Below are 19,012 nucleotides of genomic sequence, written 5' to 3' on the forward strand. Positions count from 1 at the left end.
CTAGGAAACACACTGAAAAACATTGCCTTAGAGATTAGAACTATACCTGATATATAGGAGGAACTTGAAGAATGACTACAATTATTATCTTATTTCTTACCTGTACTACCTGCCTCATAGCTTGCACTGGCAGAATGCAAGAGCCCTTCTGTGTTCCATGTCAAATTGCTTATATAGCATGTCTAGCTCACCCTAGCTGGGTGCTCCTGGGGCTTCATCAACTTGGAACTGCTGGGTTGTAAGTCCAAGGACCCTGTCTGTCTTGCTTACAACTGTGTTACTGGTGCCCTACATCTGGTACCTAGAAAAAGACCAATAAATATTTATGAAATGAATATATACAAGCAAGATGAGCGAAAACATCATCTTCTGTGATCTGGACCTAACTATGGAGAAAAATCATTGGATGAAGAACGCTTTTAAAACATTTAGGGACTTCCCTGATGGTCCAGTGGGTAAGACTCCACGCTCTCAATGCAGGGGGCCCAGGTTTGATCCCTGGTTGGGGAGCTAGATCCCACATGCATGCCGCAACTAAGAGTCTGCATGCCACAACTAAACGTGCCACAATGAAGAGCCCACGTGCTGCAAGTAAGACCCAGAGCAGCCAAAATGAATGAATGAATAAATATTTTTTTGAAATTGAAATTAAAAAAAATTTATGCACCCAACATAGGAGCATCTAAACATATAAAATGAATATTAACAGACCTAAAGGAAGAAATAGATAGCAACACAATAATAGTGAGGACTTTAATACACCCCTTTCATAATGGATGGATCATCCAGACAAGAAACCAATAAGGAAACACTGGAGTTAAACAACATGTTAGACAAGATGGAGTTAACAGACATATATAGAACACTCCATCCACAAGCAACAGAATACACATTCTTCCTAAGTGCACATGAAATGTTCTCCAGGATGGATTATATATTAGGTCACAAAACAAGTCTTAACAAATTTAAGAAGAGTTAAATCGTATCAAGCATCTTTTCCAATCAAAGTAATGAAACTAGAAATCAATTACAAGGAGAAAACTGGAAAATCCACAAATATATAAAGATTAAACAACATGCTAATGAACAACAAACGGGTCAAAGAAGAAATCAAGGAATCAAAAAAATACCTTGAGACAAATGAAAAGAAATACAACATAACAAAACTTATGGGATGCAGCAAAAGCAGTTCTAAGAGGGAATTTCATAGCGACAAATGCCTACATTAAGAAACAAGAAAGGTTGTTTGAATACAACCTAACTATATCTCAGGAAACTAGAAAAAGAAGAACAAAGTTGTTCTACTAACAAAGTTAGTAGAGGGAAGAAAAATAACAAAAATCAGAGTGGAAAGAAATGAAAGAGAATAAAAAGACCACAGAAAAGATCAATGAAATAAGAACTGGTTTTTTGGAAAGATAAACAAAATTGACAGACCTTCAGCTAGACTCACCAAGAAAAAAAGACAGGAGTCAAAATCAGAAAGAGTATACATTACAACTGATACCACTGAAATATAAAGGATCATAAGAGACTACTATGAACAAGTATACACCAACATATTAGATCACCTAGAAGAAATGGATAAATGTATAGACACATACATAATGTATAGACTGAATCATGAAGAAACAGGAAATCTGAAAAGATCGATTTAAGGAGATTAAATCAGTAATCAAAAAACCTCTCAACAAACAAAAGTCCAGGACCAGATGGCTTCACAGGTGAATTCTACCAACATTTAAAGAATTATTAATTCCAATCCTTCTCAAACTCCTCCAAAATATAGAAGAGTAGGAAACACTGCCAAATGCATTTTATAAGGCCAGCATCACTCTGATACCAAAACTGGACAAGGGCACCACAGGATTGGAAAATTACAGGCCAATATTCCTGATGAACATAGATGCAAAAATCCTCAACAAAATATTTCCAAACTGAATTCAATGACACATTAAAAGGATATTACATCATGATCAAGTGGGATTTATTCCAGGGATGCAAGAGTGGATTAATATACGCAAATAACTCAATGTGATATATACCACATTAACAAAACAAAGGATAAAAAACATATGATCATCTCAATAGATGCAGAAGAAGCACTTGACAAAACTCAACATCCATTTGTGATAAAAACTCTCAACAAAGTGGGTATTGAGGGAATGTACCTCAACAAACTAAAGGCCATTTATGACAAGCCCATAGCCAACATCATACTCAACTGTGAAAAGCTAAAAGCTTTTCTTCTAGGATAAGGAACAAGACAAGGATGTTCTTTTCTTTTCATTTTTATTCAATGTAGTATCAGAAGTCCTAGCTAGAGCAATCAGGCAAGAAAAAACAAATAAAAGCCATCAAAATTAGAAAGGAAGAAGTAAAACTGTCACTATTTGCAGATGTCATGATATTATATATAGAAAACCCTAAAGGTGCCACCAAAAAACCGTGTTAGAACTAATAAATAAATTCAGTAAAGTTGCAGGATACAAAATCAACATACAAAAACCTGTTGTTTCTACATGCTAACAACAAACTATCAGAAAGAGAAATTAAGAAAACAATCCAATGTACGACTGCATCAAAAAGAATAAAATACCTAGGAATAAAAATGTTCAAACTACCCAAAGTTATCTACAGATCCAATGCAATCTCTATCAAAATTCTGAGGACATTTTTCACAAAAATAGAACAAAGAATCCTAAAATTTGTATAAAACCATAAAAGATTCTGAATACCCAAGCAATCTTAAGAAGAAGAAGAAAAAAAAAAGCCAACAACAAAGATGGAGGCATCAGCCTTCCTTGATTTCAAACTATATTACAAGGCTATAGTAGTCAAAACAGTATGGTATTGGCATAAAAACAGACACATAGATCAATGGAACAGAATAGAAAGGCCAGAAATAAACCCATGTATAAATTGTCAATTATTTTATGACAAAGGAGCCAAGAATATACAAGTGGGAAAGAACAGTCTCTTCCAAAAATGGTGTTGGGAAAACTGTACAGCTACATGCAAAAGAAAGAAACTTGGCCACTATCTTACACCATACACAAAAATCAGCTAAAATTGAATTCAAGACTTGAATTAAGATCTGAAAGCATAAAACTCCTAGTAGAAAACATAGGTAGTAAGCTCCTTATCATCAGTCTTGGCAATGATTTTTTGGATCTGACACCAAAAGCAAAGGCAGTAAAAGCAAAAATATACACACAGAAGAGTACATCAAATTAAAAGGTTGTTGCACAGCAAAGGGAACCATCAACAAAATGAAAAGGCAAGCTACCGAATGGGAGAAAATATTTGCAAATCATGTATCTGATAAGGGATTAATATTCAATATATAAATAACTCATACAACTCAACAGCAAAACAAACGAACAATCTGATTAAAAAATGGGCAGGGATTCTGAATAGACATTTTCCCAAAGAACATATACAGGTGGCCAACAGGTACATGGAAAGGTACTCAACATTACTAATTATCAGGAAAATGCAAATTAAAACCATGAAATATCACCTCACACCTGTTAGAATGGCTATTATCAAGAAGACAAAAAATAACAAGTGTTGACGAGGATGTGGAGAAAAGGGAACCTTTCTGCACTGTTGGTAAAAATGTAAATTGGTGCAGCCACTATGGAAAACAGTGTAGAGCTTCCTCAGAAAAATTAAAAATGGAACTACCATATGATCCAGAGATTCCACTTCTGGGTACTTATCTGAAGGAAACAAAAACACTAACTTGAAAAGATATATGCACCTTCATGTTCACTGCAGTATGATTTATAACATCTCAGACATATAAGCAACCTAAATGTCCATCAGTGAATAAACGGATAAAGAAAATGTGGTGTGTGTGTGTGTGTGTGTGTGTAATGGAATCTTATTTATTCATAGAAAAGAAGAAAGTCTTGCCATTTCTGACAACATGATGGACCATTGAGAACATTATGCTAAGTGAAATAAGTCAGAGAAAAATACCACATAATCTTACTTATATGTGGAATCTAAAAAAAAAAGAAAATCAAGCTCATAGATACAGAGAAAAGATTGATGGTTGGCAGAGATCAGAGTGAGTGGGCTGGCGTGGCTGATTGAGAGGTGGGTAAAATGGATGAAGTTAGTTGAAAGGTACAGACTTCCTGTTATAAAATAATTAAGTCATGGGGGTGTAATTGACAGCATGGTGACTGCAGTTAATAATACTGTTTTGTATATCTGAAAGTTGCTAAGAGCAGATCTTAAAAATTCTCTTCACAAGAAAAAATTATAACTATGTGTGGTGATGGATGTTAACCAGACTTATTGTGGTGATCATTTTGTAATATATACAAATATCAGATCATTAACGTTGTACACCTGGAACTAATACAACGTTATATGTCAATGATATCTCAAAAAAAAAAAACAACCACCCTTTTGTGAGCAGAAAGCAACCAACTACAGAAAGCCGTCTATGGTATTCTCAACTATCCATTTAGTGCTCGAATCATTAACAGTTAACTCAATTAGCTCTTCTTCCTTAAAGTTACTTCTGGGTATTAGATCTTCTCTGACTTTTACACTTTCAGTGAAATTCTGATGTTTAAAAATACTGACTTTTGTTTTTGTTTTTAATCTCACATATAGATTTATACATAGCTATATCAGGGAAAACTCTCCTAACAAAACTATTGATACTATTCTTGCTAGCTTCAGGAAGTAGTCCAGATATATTTTTAAAGAAGCCTAATAGTGAAAGATCCTTTTAAAGGTTGGTCTGTTGTATATGTTTTGCTTTAGTTTTTGCACAAAGATACTGTTTTTATTCTCTATCTTGTGATGACTTACTCCTGTTTTAAAGAAAACATCAACAGAAGCCAGAATCTGTACCCTGTTTATCATTGTTAGTTCTGGAAAGAGAATGGGTATGACAATGGTGAGATTTTAAACAGATGAAAGGAAAAGGAGTTCAGTGCTTCAAACAGTAAGATAAAGACAAAACTTAGGACAAAAAAGTTACACATTCCATGGGGCAAACACAAAGCCAACAATTTCCTTTGGCAACACAAAAAGCTGCCTTGAGCCAATAAACCTACCCTCCCTGTGCTGTGGCAGTATTGTTTTTAAGTCTCAAATCAGAATCCTTAAAGGGTAAGCCTAAAAAGGCCCCTCTGGCATATGTTGCCCATGTTCCACTAGTATATTCTTACCATTACCAAAGAAATGAGAATGCTGTTCCTGACCTTGAAATCTGCCCTGATCTCCAACATTTGGGTTTTGACAATTACAGAGATATTGCTTAGATACAAATTAATCAGAGTGGTTAGGCTGGAAAGGGGTAATTCTTGCACCTACGATAGAGGATTCTAAGTAAATTAGTGTTGAATGGATGAACGAACAAATGAATGAAACCACAAATACATCAAGAGCTAAGTATAATAAACACTTGATAATCAGAGGTTTTGAGATTATTCACAGCTAAAAAAACTAGTACATATGAAAAAACTGACTCCATTTACATGTTAGAAAGCATCTATTGTTTGGAACCAAGCTGTAATCAAAAACAGATGCTAAAATGTGGCCACTGTCATATAGTGATATTTGCTTTTCTCCTCATCCCTTCTTTGCAAATAGCCCCTCACTAGAGCAAAGCACCTCTCTGTCCCCAGGACCTAGCCCAGTGCTATATTCTTCATAGATGCTCAGTAAACACTTATAAAACCAAACTAATACCATTAATAAAAATGTCTATGAATAAATCTATATGGAGATAGTTCTGTCAAAACAGAGGCTCATACATAATTTATACTTCCTGGTTAGAGACAGAACAATTAGCGATATAAAGGTTAGCCCATTCTGAGCCATTGAAGAATGACTCAGAGTATGAATATGCTTTGGGCTTGGTTTTATTTAATAAAAGCTTTATGTAATATAGGAATCTCTGGTTGCACTAATACAAAGGTATCATTGAAATGATGGACGTAACTGAATCAAAGATGAGTTTAAATAAATTCAGGCCGAGGAAGCCATCCTTCAAACGTGTTCACAATTTAATTTTAACTGTATGCTTAAGTTTTATTTGAAATTTTTTATAAAGTAAAGCCAAATTCACAATTACAAGGGACAGTGTTTCTTATCACTTACTCAGCAGATACCAAATCATGATCTGTGCATAGTCTAAAAGAAGTTTTTAAACTTAGAAAAGCTTTTCTTAGGAACTCTACTTATGACCTGAAAGATAACTTTCATAAGACACTCTAAAAACAAAAACAAAGAGAAATCTTTTATCTCTTGCAGTTAAATTTCAATAAAAAATTTCAATTATACGGAGTCTTAGATTTTTCCTGTAACCCTCATATTAAGTTTTGTGCTCAGTATTAAATGAATTAAAGTCAATTTCCTTACCAATGAATTATGAGGAACACAAATTAAAATGAAAATGAACTGGGAATATGCACGCAAATATTGTGCATTCATATTATTATACAGCATAATCTGTAAATCGAGTACTAATGAGAATCAAGGTTTAAATGGCTGAAGAATGTGTTTAGTGAATTATTGTCAATCAATGCCTCTATTCCAGGATAAATGTAATCTTGAATGGCAACACACCTATTATTACAAATTCCTAACTAAGTACAGTACTTCATTATTTCAAAATGTCAGTGTCAATTTATAAAGTAACAGATAAACACCATTCTACCATATACCCGATTACCTTTCCCTCAGAGTAAATGAAACACTACTAAGAAAAATTACAAACAACATTTTTATAGTAATAAAAGGAATCTACTGAGTATTAAAACTCTAGGTATAGTGCTCAGAATTTTCATATTTGTTAATGTGGATACATCATGTTTTATATCATTGTAATCAAGTATTATTTTTTCAAGTCACATTATTTCATGTAAATTCTTTCAACTATTCATTTATTCAATCACTTACAAACATTTTTTGAGTGCCTACGTTGTCCTAGGTACACTGTTAGAAGACAGAGTTACAAACATGAATACGATACAACCCTTGCTCTTTAACTCACAGTCTAGTAGAAGACAGAGACAAGTAAATAAAGTTAAATACAACAGTACAAGGTTAAATGGAAATTGTTTATGTTTTTCCCATTTGTAATAGCTAGAGTATTGTATTGAAAACACTCATTATACGCGGAAACTTTTCATCATTGCTCAGAAATCAAACTCTCCTTTATTTGTTCTATGTAAATCTTTCTTTAAAAATTAAAAACAAAGAGAAAATTAAAAAGAATAATTTGATGGATATACGAACTTAGCATCTCAAATTAATAAATGATAAGATTTGTTTCATATTTTATCTTGAGACTGTTTTCCAAATCCAGAAATTTCTTGACTGATAAAGCACTAATAATTACTTGAGATTATTATAGATCCTACTAGCTGTGTGACCCTTGGGTAAATTAACTTAAACTTTTTGATCCTCAGTTTTCTCATCTGAAAAGTAGAGATGACAATACCAATCTGTGTTGGATTATGTTCCATCTGCCCCTCAGTATCCATGCTCTACCTAGCTTTTTGCCCAGGGAGGTTTACTTGCCTGCCTTTCAGTTTCTAGTTGGGTTAGGTCAATAGGAGGTACTAGCAGGAGATCAGAGTATAAAAGGAAAGGGAAGCTATTCCTTAGTTTCTTCCTTACCAGTTCACCAAGGGTTGGCTATATCTCTCTAATAGAAGCGATCCTCTTCATATACCACCTTCTCCTAGGCCTTTAGGCCTAAGGGTAGTAATGGCTTCCTTTAGCCCTAGAGTGTACTATCCATTGTTGACTCCCATAAACTCTGCCCATATCTTCATAAATAGTTCCCTTATTAAACTCTTTTCAAACAACCCAGTTTGAAAGTGTCATCTGTTTCCAGCCAGAACTCTGACTCATATGCAGCCTCAAGGGATTGTTTTGAGGATCACATGAGATGATAAATGTAAAGTGCTTTGCATAGTGCCTAGTACATTACAGATATTCAGTAAGTGTTGACTACTATTGTCATTATGAATATTGCTGTTATTATTATTCTATTTGAGGTTCCATGCTCATCTCATCTATACCATCTAAATATGTTCGGGAGACTGCTAAATTCAGAATTCTGGTGATCTTTTTACTAATTCTCACAGTGCTTCAAAAATATGTTCAAGTGTAAAATGTGTTTATTGCTAATCAATCTCAATACTTAAAAAGAGTAAGAGGACCTTAAAAGTGAGTGAAAAACCCATATAATAGATTGGATTTCCTGAACTGTAGTTTCTTCTGTAAACATGCTTCAGAATTCGTTTCCTGTAAATCGACCTCCTGTCATCAAATCTAGCAAAGTATAAATGTCCATAAAGTTAAACAAATTGTTGGGTCTTGGGTCATGAAAAGAATGGACTGAAAGGTAAATTCAGTGGCATAAAAACCCTTCGTTCATGTGGAAACACATCTTCATCAATGCCTTATTTATCCATCATGACATAGGCAAGCATCACCATTTGACAAATTATCTCAACAAATCCTATTAAAGGTCTACTTAACATTTCACCTTACCTCATCCTTTATATCTTCCTGTTGCTGGGCCGTGAAGATCTCCATTGCAGCCATGAGTCTCATCATTAACTCATCCACTGTTGTGTTACCTAGCAACACATGGAGATAGCCAAACTTCACATTAAAGTCATTATAAAATGGAAAGTCATTCTAGAATTAATCAGTAAGGAATAACTACAGTCTAAAAAAATTACAGACTGGCATGCTAATAAAAACTTTCATGTTTTCACTGAAAAGTTTCATATTTTCAGAAAGAGAACAAAGCAGTATACTGGCAATTGAAATTTCAGAATACTTAGATTTGAGGGAACAGTCTCTTACTTAATAAGAAGGACTTTCAGCACTGCAAGAAGAATATCCAAGTCATGAGGATCAAAGTATCTTTCAAGTTAGGAAAACATATCTACTTAATAACGCTAGCAACAACTACCATTTGTTTATATGCCAAACAAATTACATTAAGTGATTAGGTTTATAGATATAAAATCTCATTTAATCTGTACAACAATTCTATGAAGGTGTTATTATGATTTTGATTGTAACAAGAAGGAAAATGAGGCTTAGAGAGCTCAAGTAACCTGACTAACCAACGTCAAGTTGGTTAAGTTATAGGGCCAGGATTTGAAACCATATGAGTCTGACTCAGAAGCCTGTCTCCTTTTCCATCTTAGCATACTGTTTACTTAGAATGATCTCCTATCACTAAAAATTCTTTGGTGAAACAAGCAGTAATTCAATTTCTGAAAAAAAAAAAAAATTTTTTTTTCCCAACTGATATTTTTCCCTTTCAGCTGCTTTCAAATGACTATGCTATAATCTTTATGGAGAAGGTATTGTAATATTTGATTTTCTTGAATGTTATTTTATTCCCTGTCCAAGTTTGTAACAAACATATAGCAAATATATGCCATTTCTTGCATGCATTAAGTTCTGTTATTCGCTTTGGATGCATCTACAAGAGAGAAGGAAACTCATGAAGATACATAAAGATATAGCAATTTTTCTCTTCTTTCAAACCTACAGGCAAAAGAGCCTGTCTTCTCCAGGGCCTGAGAAGGTGTCTTCTTGTCCCATTAATGGAATGGCCACCAACGAGACAACAAATAGTAAGCATCCTTGCTTGTATTCTTCCAGAGTAGGGTTTGACTAACATAATCTTTCAATGGTCCTTTCCCAGTTTCCCTTATGACCACTGGCAACATGCAGTTAGGGAGCAGCTGCGGTCCTTAGCCAAAGAAATAATCTAATTTGCTCACATCAGCACTACTCTCTCAATAAATGAGCTAGAGAACAAGTATTATCTTGGTGTGATATCATGTTACCAAGAAAGCAGAACTGGTTTTGTAGTCAGAGTTCTAACCCTAGTTCTGCTACTTATAACTACATGATCTGGTACCTAGAAATTGCCTAGCACATGATAAGGGCTTAATAAATATTCACTTAGTAAACAAATGAATAAGAGAAGAGGGAGTGACTCTAGCTCTCTAACGATCAATTTCCTTATCTGCAAAATGAAGATAACACTACCTCTGTAGGGTTCTTAGAAGGATCAGAGATAATGTAAAGTGCCTGGTACACAGCACACACACAATCACTGACAGTTATTATTAACAGGTATAACAAATGGCAAAAAGTTTAATAAGAGAACCTTCAACGTAGATTTTGTTACCAGGCAAATCTTTGGGTTTCCATTTCTTATTTGTAAACTGTAGTGACTAACAACGAGTATGGGCCATGAATACTTTGTGGAGGGTACTAGAATCATCAATGGGGAAATAGTATAATTTTACAGGTACTACACACTGGTCATTAATTTTCAGGCTTAAAGTCACTGCTTATCAACTATGCTTCAGCCCTAACTATACAGGCTCATTGCCAAACTGTACTTGAAGGTATTTTATACCTAAGCCCTTAATGATCCAAGATGGAGAAAGGTTCCAGTTAATGCAGTTCAGGGAAAATTTATTTTTTATAGCCTATTGCAACAGAACCTCTTTATACTCTTAAAAACTATTGAGATCCCTGAAGAATTTTTATGTGGGTTATGATTACCGACATTTACTGTGTTAGAAATTAAAACTGAAATTTCTAAAACATATTTATCAATTCATTTAAAAGTAACAATAATAAACCCATAATTTGGGGCTTCCCTGGTGGTGCAGTGGTTGAGAATCTGCCTGCTAATGCAGGGGACACGGGTTTGAGCCCTGGTCTGGGAGGATCCCATATGCCACGGAGTGGCTAGGCCTGTGAGCCACAACTACTGAGCCTGCGCATCTGGAGCCTGTGCTCTGCAACAAGAGAGGCCACGATAGTGAGAGGCCTGCGCACCGCGATGAAGAGTGGCCCCCGCTTGCCACAACTAGAGAAAGCCCTCGCACAGAAACGAAGACCCAACACAGCAAAAATAAATAAATAAATTACTAACATCAAAAAAAAATCAAAAAAAACCCAACATCAAAAAAAAACCACATCAAACAAAAAAAACACATCAACATCAAAAAAACCCCCATAATTTGTTAATATAAATATCACATTTATGAAAAATAACTATATGTTCCAAAAGAAAAAGTTCAGTGAGAAGAATGTAATTTCTTTTAACATTTTTGCAAATTTCTTTAATGTCTGGTTTAATAAAATGCAACTGGATTCTCATATCTATATTTACATTAAACCAGCTGTAATGTGTTGTCTTGGTTGAAATTTATGAAGCAATTATGGCCTCAAACAGATATATAGTTGGAAAAAGGAGGAGTATTTTAATAGATAATTGTAGATATTTTTCTTTAATACACCCAAACTGACAAGTGGAATTTTTTTCAAGGTTAGGTATGGGAGGAATTTGAAACCGTTATCAATGAACTTATTGTACTTTGTTATATTAAAATCCACTGGTCTATTTTGCCCTTTGAATGGATCTTTTACTCATGCATGAGTTTATAACATTATGCATTGGTCATTTGGAAAATGTTGGTTCACGGAGTCATGCATTTCTTCTGAATGTTGACACGTCTTATTTTATGATATCAAAAAAATCACATTTATTATCATCACCATTAACATCACCAGAAAAGTATTTAAACTGTCAATCTTAAATGGAGGATATAACTTTTTGCTTAAAAACTCAAATTTTATCATTGGCAACAAATGTTGTCAGTTCTTTTTCTTGAAGTAACAGACTTACTTTGTTCATCCTGGAGAAATGTCTGCCCATTGCATCACACAAACTATAAAGACGGTTAAAAATTAATAAAATAATAATTTAAAAAAATGCACATACATGGAGGTGAAAAATATGACTACCAGTACAGTTCTGTGTCATGGCCTTGATTTGTGCTAAGATGCCAGCAGTTTTACACAGCACTGATTTTGTGCCACTTAGTACAAATGTCAATACAGTAAAAAAGAAAGCAAAAAAAGAGTCTATCAAAAATAGACCTTGTAGATTCCCTGAAAGGATCTAGGGGACCTCTAAGGCCCATGGACCATGCTTTGAGAACCACTATTGACTGTAATATTGCTGGAAATATTACAGTAAACAGGAATGAAATATTAATTAATATGAAATTAATTAATATGATTAATTAATATGAAAACAGGAATGAAATATTATCTTCATTATCTATTTACTCTATGCATTTTGTTCCCGCAGCAGGTCTTCTTTAACACTGTTTGTGAAAGTGAATGCTCTAGCTATAGAGAAAACATAAAATACCAGAGGTTTTGTTTTGAGTTTTAAAGGCACTTGAATTTATACCCCTTCCTCCATTACATTACCTGCTACAGAACTTGTGACTTAAATAGGGGCAGAAATTAAGTATCTCAGACACAAGCTTTAGCTTGGAGCATCTGAAACATCCTTTTCCCTGTGGCATAGAAAAGATACTGTTTTCAATGCAAGCTTTGCCATGTATAAAGGAATTTTTTATACTAATACTTAGGATACATTAGTAACATAAAAAACATCACTCATTTTTTTGGTAAAGAATGTGTGCACTGTGATTAAATTGACAGGCATCCTATAGCTTCACACCTCAGGGTTGCATTCTAGACGTGGATTCACACAAATGAGGTGAAACGACTGCCACTGTGAACTATTCAATTCACAATATCCAGTCACTGGTTTTTCCAGATAACTAAAGATAAGGATTTCCTTCAACCAATCAACATTACAGCAAGAAATATGTGTGTGTGTGTGTGTGTGTGTGTGTGTGTGTGTATGAATGAAATATCATATTTGATGACTGATTATGGCTTAATTTCTAGTTTAGAAAATTTAGCAATTCTGAATATTTAACATGATTATCCTATGTCCCAAGGGCTGTGCAGTTTTATTAAGATGTTTATGTTGGATTTTCTTGAAGCATATTTCATAGCACCTATACTATTTTTTTTTTTTTTTTGAGGTACGCGGGCCTCTCACTGTCGCGGCCTCTCCCATTGAGGAGCACAGGCTCCGGACGCGCAGGTCCAGCGGCCACGGCCCACGGGCCCAGCCGCTCCGCGGCACGCGGGATCCTCCCAGACCGGGGCAGGAACGCACGCCCCCTGCATCGGCGGGCGGACTCCCAACCACTACACCACCAGGGAAGCCCGCACCTATACTTTTTGAAGATATTCTTTTTCCCGGTGTTCTATATTTTAAAATGCAAAGATATTCACCAATACAGAGAATTACTTTCAGCTTTGATGGTAAATATTACAAGGTTATCACATACATAAGGAGACACTCTACTTCCCTTGTGATATGTACTTTACCTTGTATCACATTTAACACTTCATTAGATGATCGCTTTCCCATAATAATCAGAAAAAGTGGAAACTGATCTGTTTTTTGAGTCCGAATGGTTTGTGCAACAACGCTGCCAAAGTGTCTATTGCACATCGTCAGAAATCTAAAATGAGACAAAATCCAAAGTTAGTTTCATTTCAGAGTTTAATAAATTTATCACTACGCTAAGAAAAAAGTCATTGTGTTTTATTAGCTATATTAAAATTAGACAGTCTGATATCAATATGTAAAATATTACTGTATTTAAGTTTTCAACTACATCATAAATGGTATAGAAATGATTATCCTACAGAAAAGCAGGCCACACACCCTATATTACCCTAAACTATGAGAAAAACAAACAAAATGAATTTTAAGAGGAAAAATTTCTTAAAGGGGACAAGTATCGGGTGGTAAAAGTTAAATTAACCGGCATCATCCTAGTCTAAACAGGATCTAGCAACATTTTCACAAGTCCTTAGAATCAAGAATTGTACTTGAGAATTGTGTTTTCTCCAGTAGTAGGAGGTCTTCTAGTTTCATACTTGGTATGGGATAAAAATAATAATTCTAAGCTTTTGACCAAAAAAAGCTCAGAGATATTAGCATACTGAAGTCTAGCATTAGTATTCTTAACACGATCTGGAATAAATGAAAAAACTGATAAAGCTTTTCTCTTCTATTAGAGGACTGTTTGAAATTAGCATTTCTTTCAAGAGAAAAGGGTAGCTTATGATATGTTTTCAGATCTGATGGTAAAAAGTAAATGTCATAATAATAATGAATTATGAAAGACCAAATGCAAATATAGAATGCTTTAATAAGATCCAATTTAATAAAGTCTGTAAAAATAATGGACTTTTAATAACACAGGTCACAAAAGGCAAAACAGTGGAAATTCTGGGGACTAGCCACTGGTACTGGCTTATTAATTCTTAATTATGTTCATGAAAGGCAACTTAAATCGTGTGTTTTCTTATGCCTTATGATAATATTTTAGGTAACAACTCCTCTGAAATGTATGTTCTAGCTGATGAGCAAAGTCTTGTCATCACATGCATTAGAAGGTAAATCTATTTGAAAAGACAAACGGCATTAAAATGTCATGTGCTCAGATTCATTTGATATCCATATTCAAAACAGAATCAAACCTCTTAATTTTTAAAGCCAGTATATTTCTTGTCCATAGAAATTCATCCCAGAAGTTTAGGCTGAATCCTCCACAAAACCTGTGCGGTGACTACACACAGGGCCACTAGAACTGTTGGCAAGAGTGTCAAGACAAGTTAGCACCACTGCAATAAGTTCATTGGGAGGCAGGTTCATATACACATTTACAGCAGCAATAACCGGACCCCATGGCAATCTGAAATGACAAGGCCTTTAAAAAACCAATTGTTGGCCATGAAATATCAGGGCCCCCATGAAAATTCAGATCTTCACATTCCACAACTATTATGGGATAAAAGGTGCTCAAGCAGCCTAAGTCTCCATACCAAATTTCACACCCATATAGCTTTAATTCATCAATGGAGATGTGTAGATCAGGAGACTAGAAAGTTAGGATCTCATTTTTCTTTCTGCTTCTTACTAAAATATTTGAAGTCAGTCTTGACCCTGATCTGATCATTGGCAACCTCTAAAATTAAAGATGTCAAAAAACAGTTGGAATGCCATTTCCTACAAAAGGGAGAAAATAAGTCCTTGTTGCTTTCACATCAATGGATTAAGTGGCTATCACACAGTAGATGGCCATCACAGCACTAGCCTCACAAGTGATATTAAATACTAGCCAAAGAGGAGACCCCCAAAAAAGGAAGGCAGGAAGGAAGGAAGAAAAGAAGGGAGGCAAGCAGGCAGGTTGGCTTAGTGGTTTTAAGAATTTGATTTCAAGACAATTTTGTCTGGCAACTGTGTACATCCCAAATCCTCTTTCTGTGAAAATGAGCTAGAAGAGAAAATAATTATGAAAATGTAGGTATCTTATTTGGTTTAAATTAATATATAACATAAATTTCAAAACTACACGAAACATATTCAAGGGAGGTACAGCTTTCAACATCACATTAACCATTAAGCCATTCAATTACTATAAAAAACACAGTGATCAGTTTTCTACCAGGTATTAGCAAATCATTCTAATATTTTAGAAGCAGTTGAGAAATATAAAGGGATCACACAGCTGGCTGATGTTTTCTAGTGGCCTTAACTAACAATCTGTTCTAATCGAAGAGAGACTTTGTTAAAAGTTTAATTAATTTGATTAATCTCCTATGATCATGTTTACTTTGAGATTTTCAAATTGCAATCATCGACAGCCTGTAGGGCCAATGGACAGCCCCAAATTAAAAAATTCCTACTTGTCAGTTCCTTCCATTATAATTTACAAGAACTTCACAACACAAATATCAAATCTTTCTCATGGCTGGGAGGTTCTGCTTCATCCTCTCAAGATCATTCACAACACAAAGTTACCATTCGCAGCACACTACCAGCAGCAAAAATCCAGTTCAAAACATTAGAGCAAAATCAAACACGGGAAAAACAAGTTGTTTTAAGAGAACAAATGTGGTTCTCATATTTGTGGTATTTCTTCCTTGTGAAGATATAAAAGTGTGCCAGTGCATCTAGTGGCAGCATCAAACTTGTCAATCGAACTGCATATGGTGTTCATCAGAGTCAGGTGTCATGAAGGGAGAAATGATTTCCACAGCAATTGCATTCCTGCAACTCACTGGTCCCTGGAGGGGTGGGTGGGTAGGTCGTGGTGGAGGTGGTGGGGAGTGGGAGCGGGAAGCCTCACACTCTGGCCTTGGTAAAGAAACAAGATATAGGGAATTCCCTGGAGGTACAATGGTTAGGACGCTGTGTTGCCACCGAAGGGGGTGTGGGTTCAATCCCTGGTAGGGGAGCTAAGACTGCATGCCGTGCGGCATGCCCAAAAGGAAAGAAAAGAAAAAACATAATTAGTAGCTTATATTCACCAATTCTTGCTATTAGAAGGCTAAAATTGGAAAGATAAGATAAAGTGGTTTTAATCTAAAGTTTGGGGAGAAAAATAAACAGAACATCTGATGGCTAGCATATATTAATCATTAGTAAAATTTTCAGTCTCTGAAGCAGAGATCATTTCTATCTTGCTAATGGAAACCAGGATTACTAATAAATCAGATATACGAAAAAGTAATCTCATTTTAATTCAAAACAGGATATAGTTTAGTTCTTTCAATCAAACTCATAATTACATAAGTCATTGACTTTTACTAAACTGTACTTCAACATAAAATACATACTAAAAGAAACACAGCAAGGGGCTTCCCTGGTGGCGCAGCGGTTGAGCCCTGGCCTGGGAGGATCCCACATGCCGCGGAGCAACTAGGCCCGTGAGCCACAACTACTGAGCCTGCGCGTCTGGAGCCTGTGCTCCGCAACAAGAGAGGCCATGATGGTGAGAGGCCCGCGCACCGCGATGAAGAGTGGCCCCCCGCTTGCCACAACTAGAGAAAGCCCTCACACAGAAACGAAGACGCAACACAACAAAAATAAATAAATTAAATAAATTAAATAATAAACTCCTACCCCCAACATCTTCTTTAAAAAAAAAAAAAGAAACACAGCAATTTAGGGGGAGGGTGATGAAATTCCACAAACACTTACTGCCTACCTACTGTATACCAGGTAATGTAAAGAGGCACGTTTGATAAAAAATGGAGGCTACAAAACTGCTAAGTCTCTGTGTGAGGCTTCCTGATTATGCATTTCAATGTGACTTCCATAAGTTTAAAGGAGCCTCATATATAAACTGGAAATAACACATCTTTAAAATACTTATATTCTTGTAAGTTACAGAAAGTACTCAGAATTGTGCTTAGAATATGGTAGGCCCTTAAAATTGGTAGCTATTTAATCATTATTAAATGCATCATGATATTTAACATTTTTATCATAATTATTTTCAGGATTAAAATGGTAACTTATACCTATGGGCCAACACTGAAAGATTTTTTGCATAGTTAAGACATAGCATGAAAGAATTGTTGACTAGACAAATACAGTCATTGGTTTTATTTTCATTCAGAGAATGAAAGGGTAGGTATTGATATTTGAGAAATAAGTACAATTATAAATGCTGCAATCTATGTTTAGTAATGTTAACTAATTTAAAACCAAGAATCAGTATCACAATTCCTGGCTGCTTACCCTTGAATCATTAAACACATTAAATGTCTTTCTGATAATGTGTGAACCATTTGTCCAAAATGAAAGGTCATTGAGCAGAAGAAATTCACATTCAACAGTACTATAGGACTTTTCCAATATGGGTCGCCAAGTGTTTTTTGGTTGTTGTTGTTTGTTTTTTATACTACTTCTTTTGAAGTCACTTTGATCTAAGGAGGCTCTTCTCTTTAAAGCAAACCAAGCTTGCAGTTTTTGCTATAGTAATAAGCCTCATTACTTATACATATTCATTCATGTGTTCAGGGCTGGTTAAAAAACATTTATGTACAACAGTAGAATAACCAGAACACAAAATAGAGAAAGGACCTTAGAGATCATACCTATCTAGCCAACACACAATTCTCCTTTCTTCTTCTTTTCCTTTTAATAGGGAAGTTAAAGCCAAGGTCCTTTAACGTGTGAAGTAAGACTTATCAAGGTGCTAGCATTGTCAAGCATACCAAAACCAGCCAAAGACTTTTGTCTCCTTCCACAACATCATTTCCACAAGTCTGCAGGCCTATCCGTTGTTCAGCTCATTCCCTGAGATGATCTTCAGCACCACTGGCATATGTGCCTTTGTCCTTTAAGGGTGGCTTTGATTTTTTGAAATAGTCCTAAGTCTTTGGTTCAAAATGAGTTAGGTAAACAAGCTGGAAGACACTGACTATAAAGGCAGTGATTTGCAAGCTTTAATGGCCTAGGAATCACCTATGAAGTTTATTCAAAAGGCAAGTTCCTCAGCCCCATCCCCGAGAGATTCTGATTCAACAGATGTGGGGTAAGGCCCAGGAAACTGCCTTTTTAATAAGCTCCCAACCCCATCCAAGGCGATTCTGATATAAGTGGTTAATGGAACACACTTTGAGAAATACCGCTTTTAGGACGCAGGACTGCTTTCCTTGAAAGGCTTTAAGCTCTCTCTGAAGGTAGCTTTTAAAGAAGTTGTCCCCTAAAAGTTTTGGGCAATGGCATATTCACTGGACCAAGTGTCTAGTCTCCTGAGGTGATGACCACATTGAAGATGATAATTCTCACTTGCTTCATTTGTATAGGTGAGCTGCAATTCGATGTGACACAAAATTACAGTCTGTGAGCTCCAGGTGATGGAGGAAAAACAAGGCCGGGTGGGGGGTGGTTTGCAATATTAAATAGAGAAGTCAGGTCTCACTGAGAAGTTGATATTTGATCAAGGATTCAAAAGAGGTGAAGGAGGAAGCGGAACACATATCTCTAGGAAGAGAATTCCAGGCAGAGAGAACAGCAGAAACAAAGACCTTAAAGTTGGAGAGTATCTAGCATATTTGAAAGGTGACAAGAAGGTTAGTATAGCTGAAGCAGAGTAAAGCATAAAAGACACAATTGATAATTTCGACTATTTTCACATGGTAACGAACACCATAACTCGGCCAAAAGATAAATTCTGAATTTCAAACTACAGAAAAAGGTCTAATTTCCTTAATATATAAAGAACTCTTAAACAAT

General features: G+C 35.4%; 1 protein-coding gene across 1 annotated transcript in view; it reads right to left on the reverse strand.

Moving 5' to 3' along the window:
* FAF1 (Fas associated factor 1) overlaps positions 1–19,012 on the reverse strand; it is a 499,684-nt gene that overhangs the window by 77,437 nt on the left and 403,235 nt on the right. Inside the window, exons 14-15 of the mRNA XM_065875930.1 lie at positions 13,297–13,433; positions 8,539–8,627 (exon numbers count right to left, since the gene is read on the reverse strand). Coding sequence (XP_065732002.1) covers positions 8,539–8,627; positions 13,297–13,433 — 226 coding nt within the window. The remainder of the gene's footprint in view (positions 1–8,538; positions 8,628–13,296; positions 13,434–19,012) is intronic.

Source organism: Phocoena phocoena, chromosome 1 (assembly GCF_963924675.1).
Source record: "Phocoena phocoena chromosome 1, mPhoPho1.1, whole genome shotgun sequence".
NCBI lineage: Eukaryota > Metazoa > Chordata > Mammalia > Artiodactyla > Phocoenidae > Phocoena > Phocoena phocoena.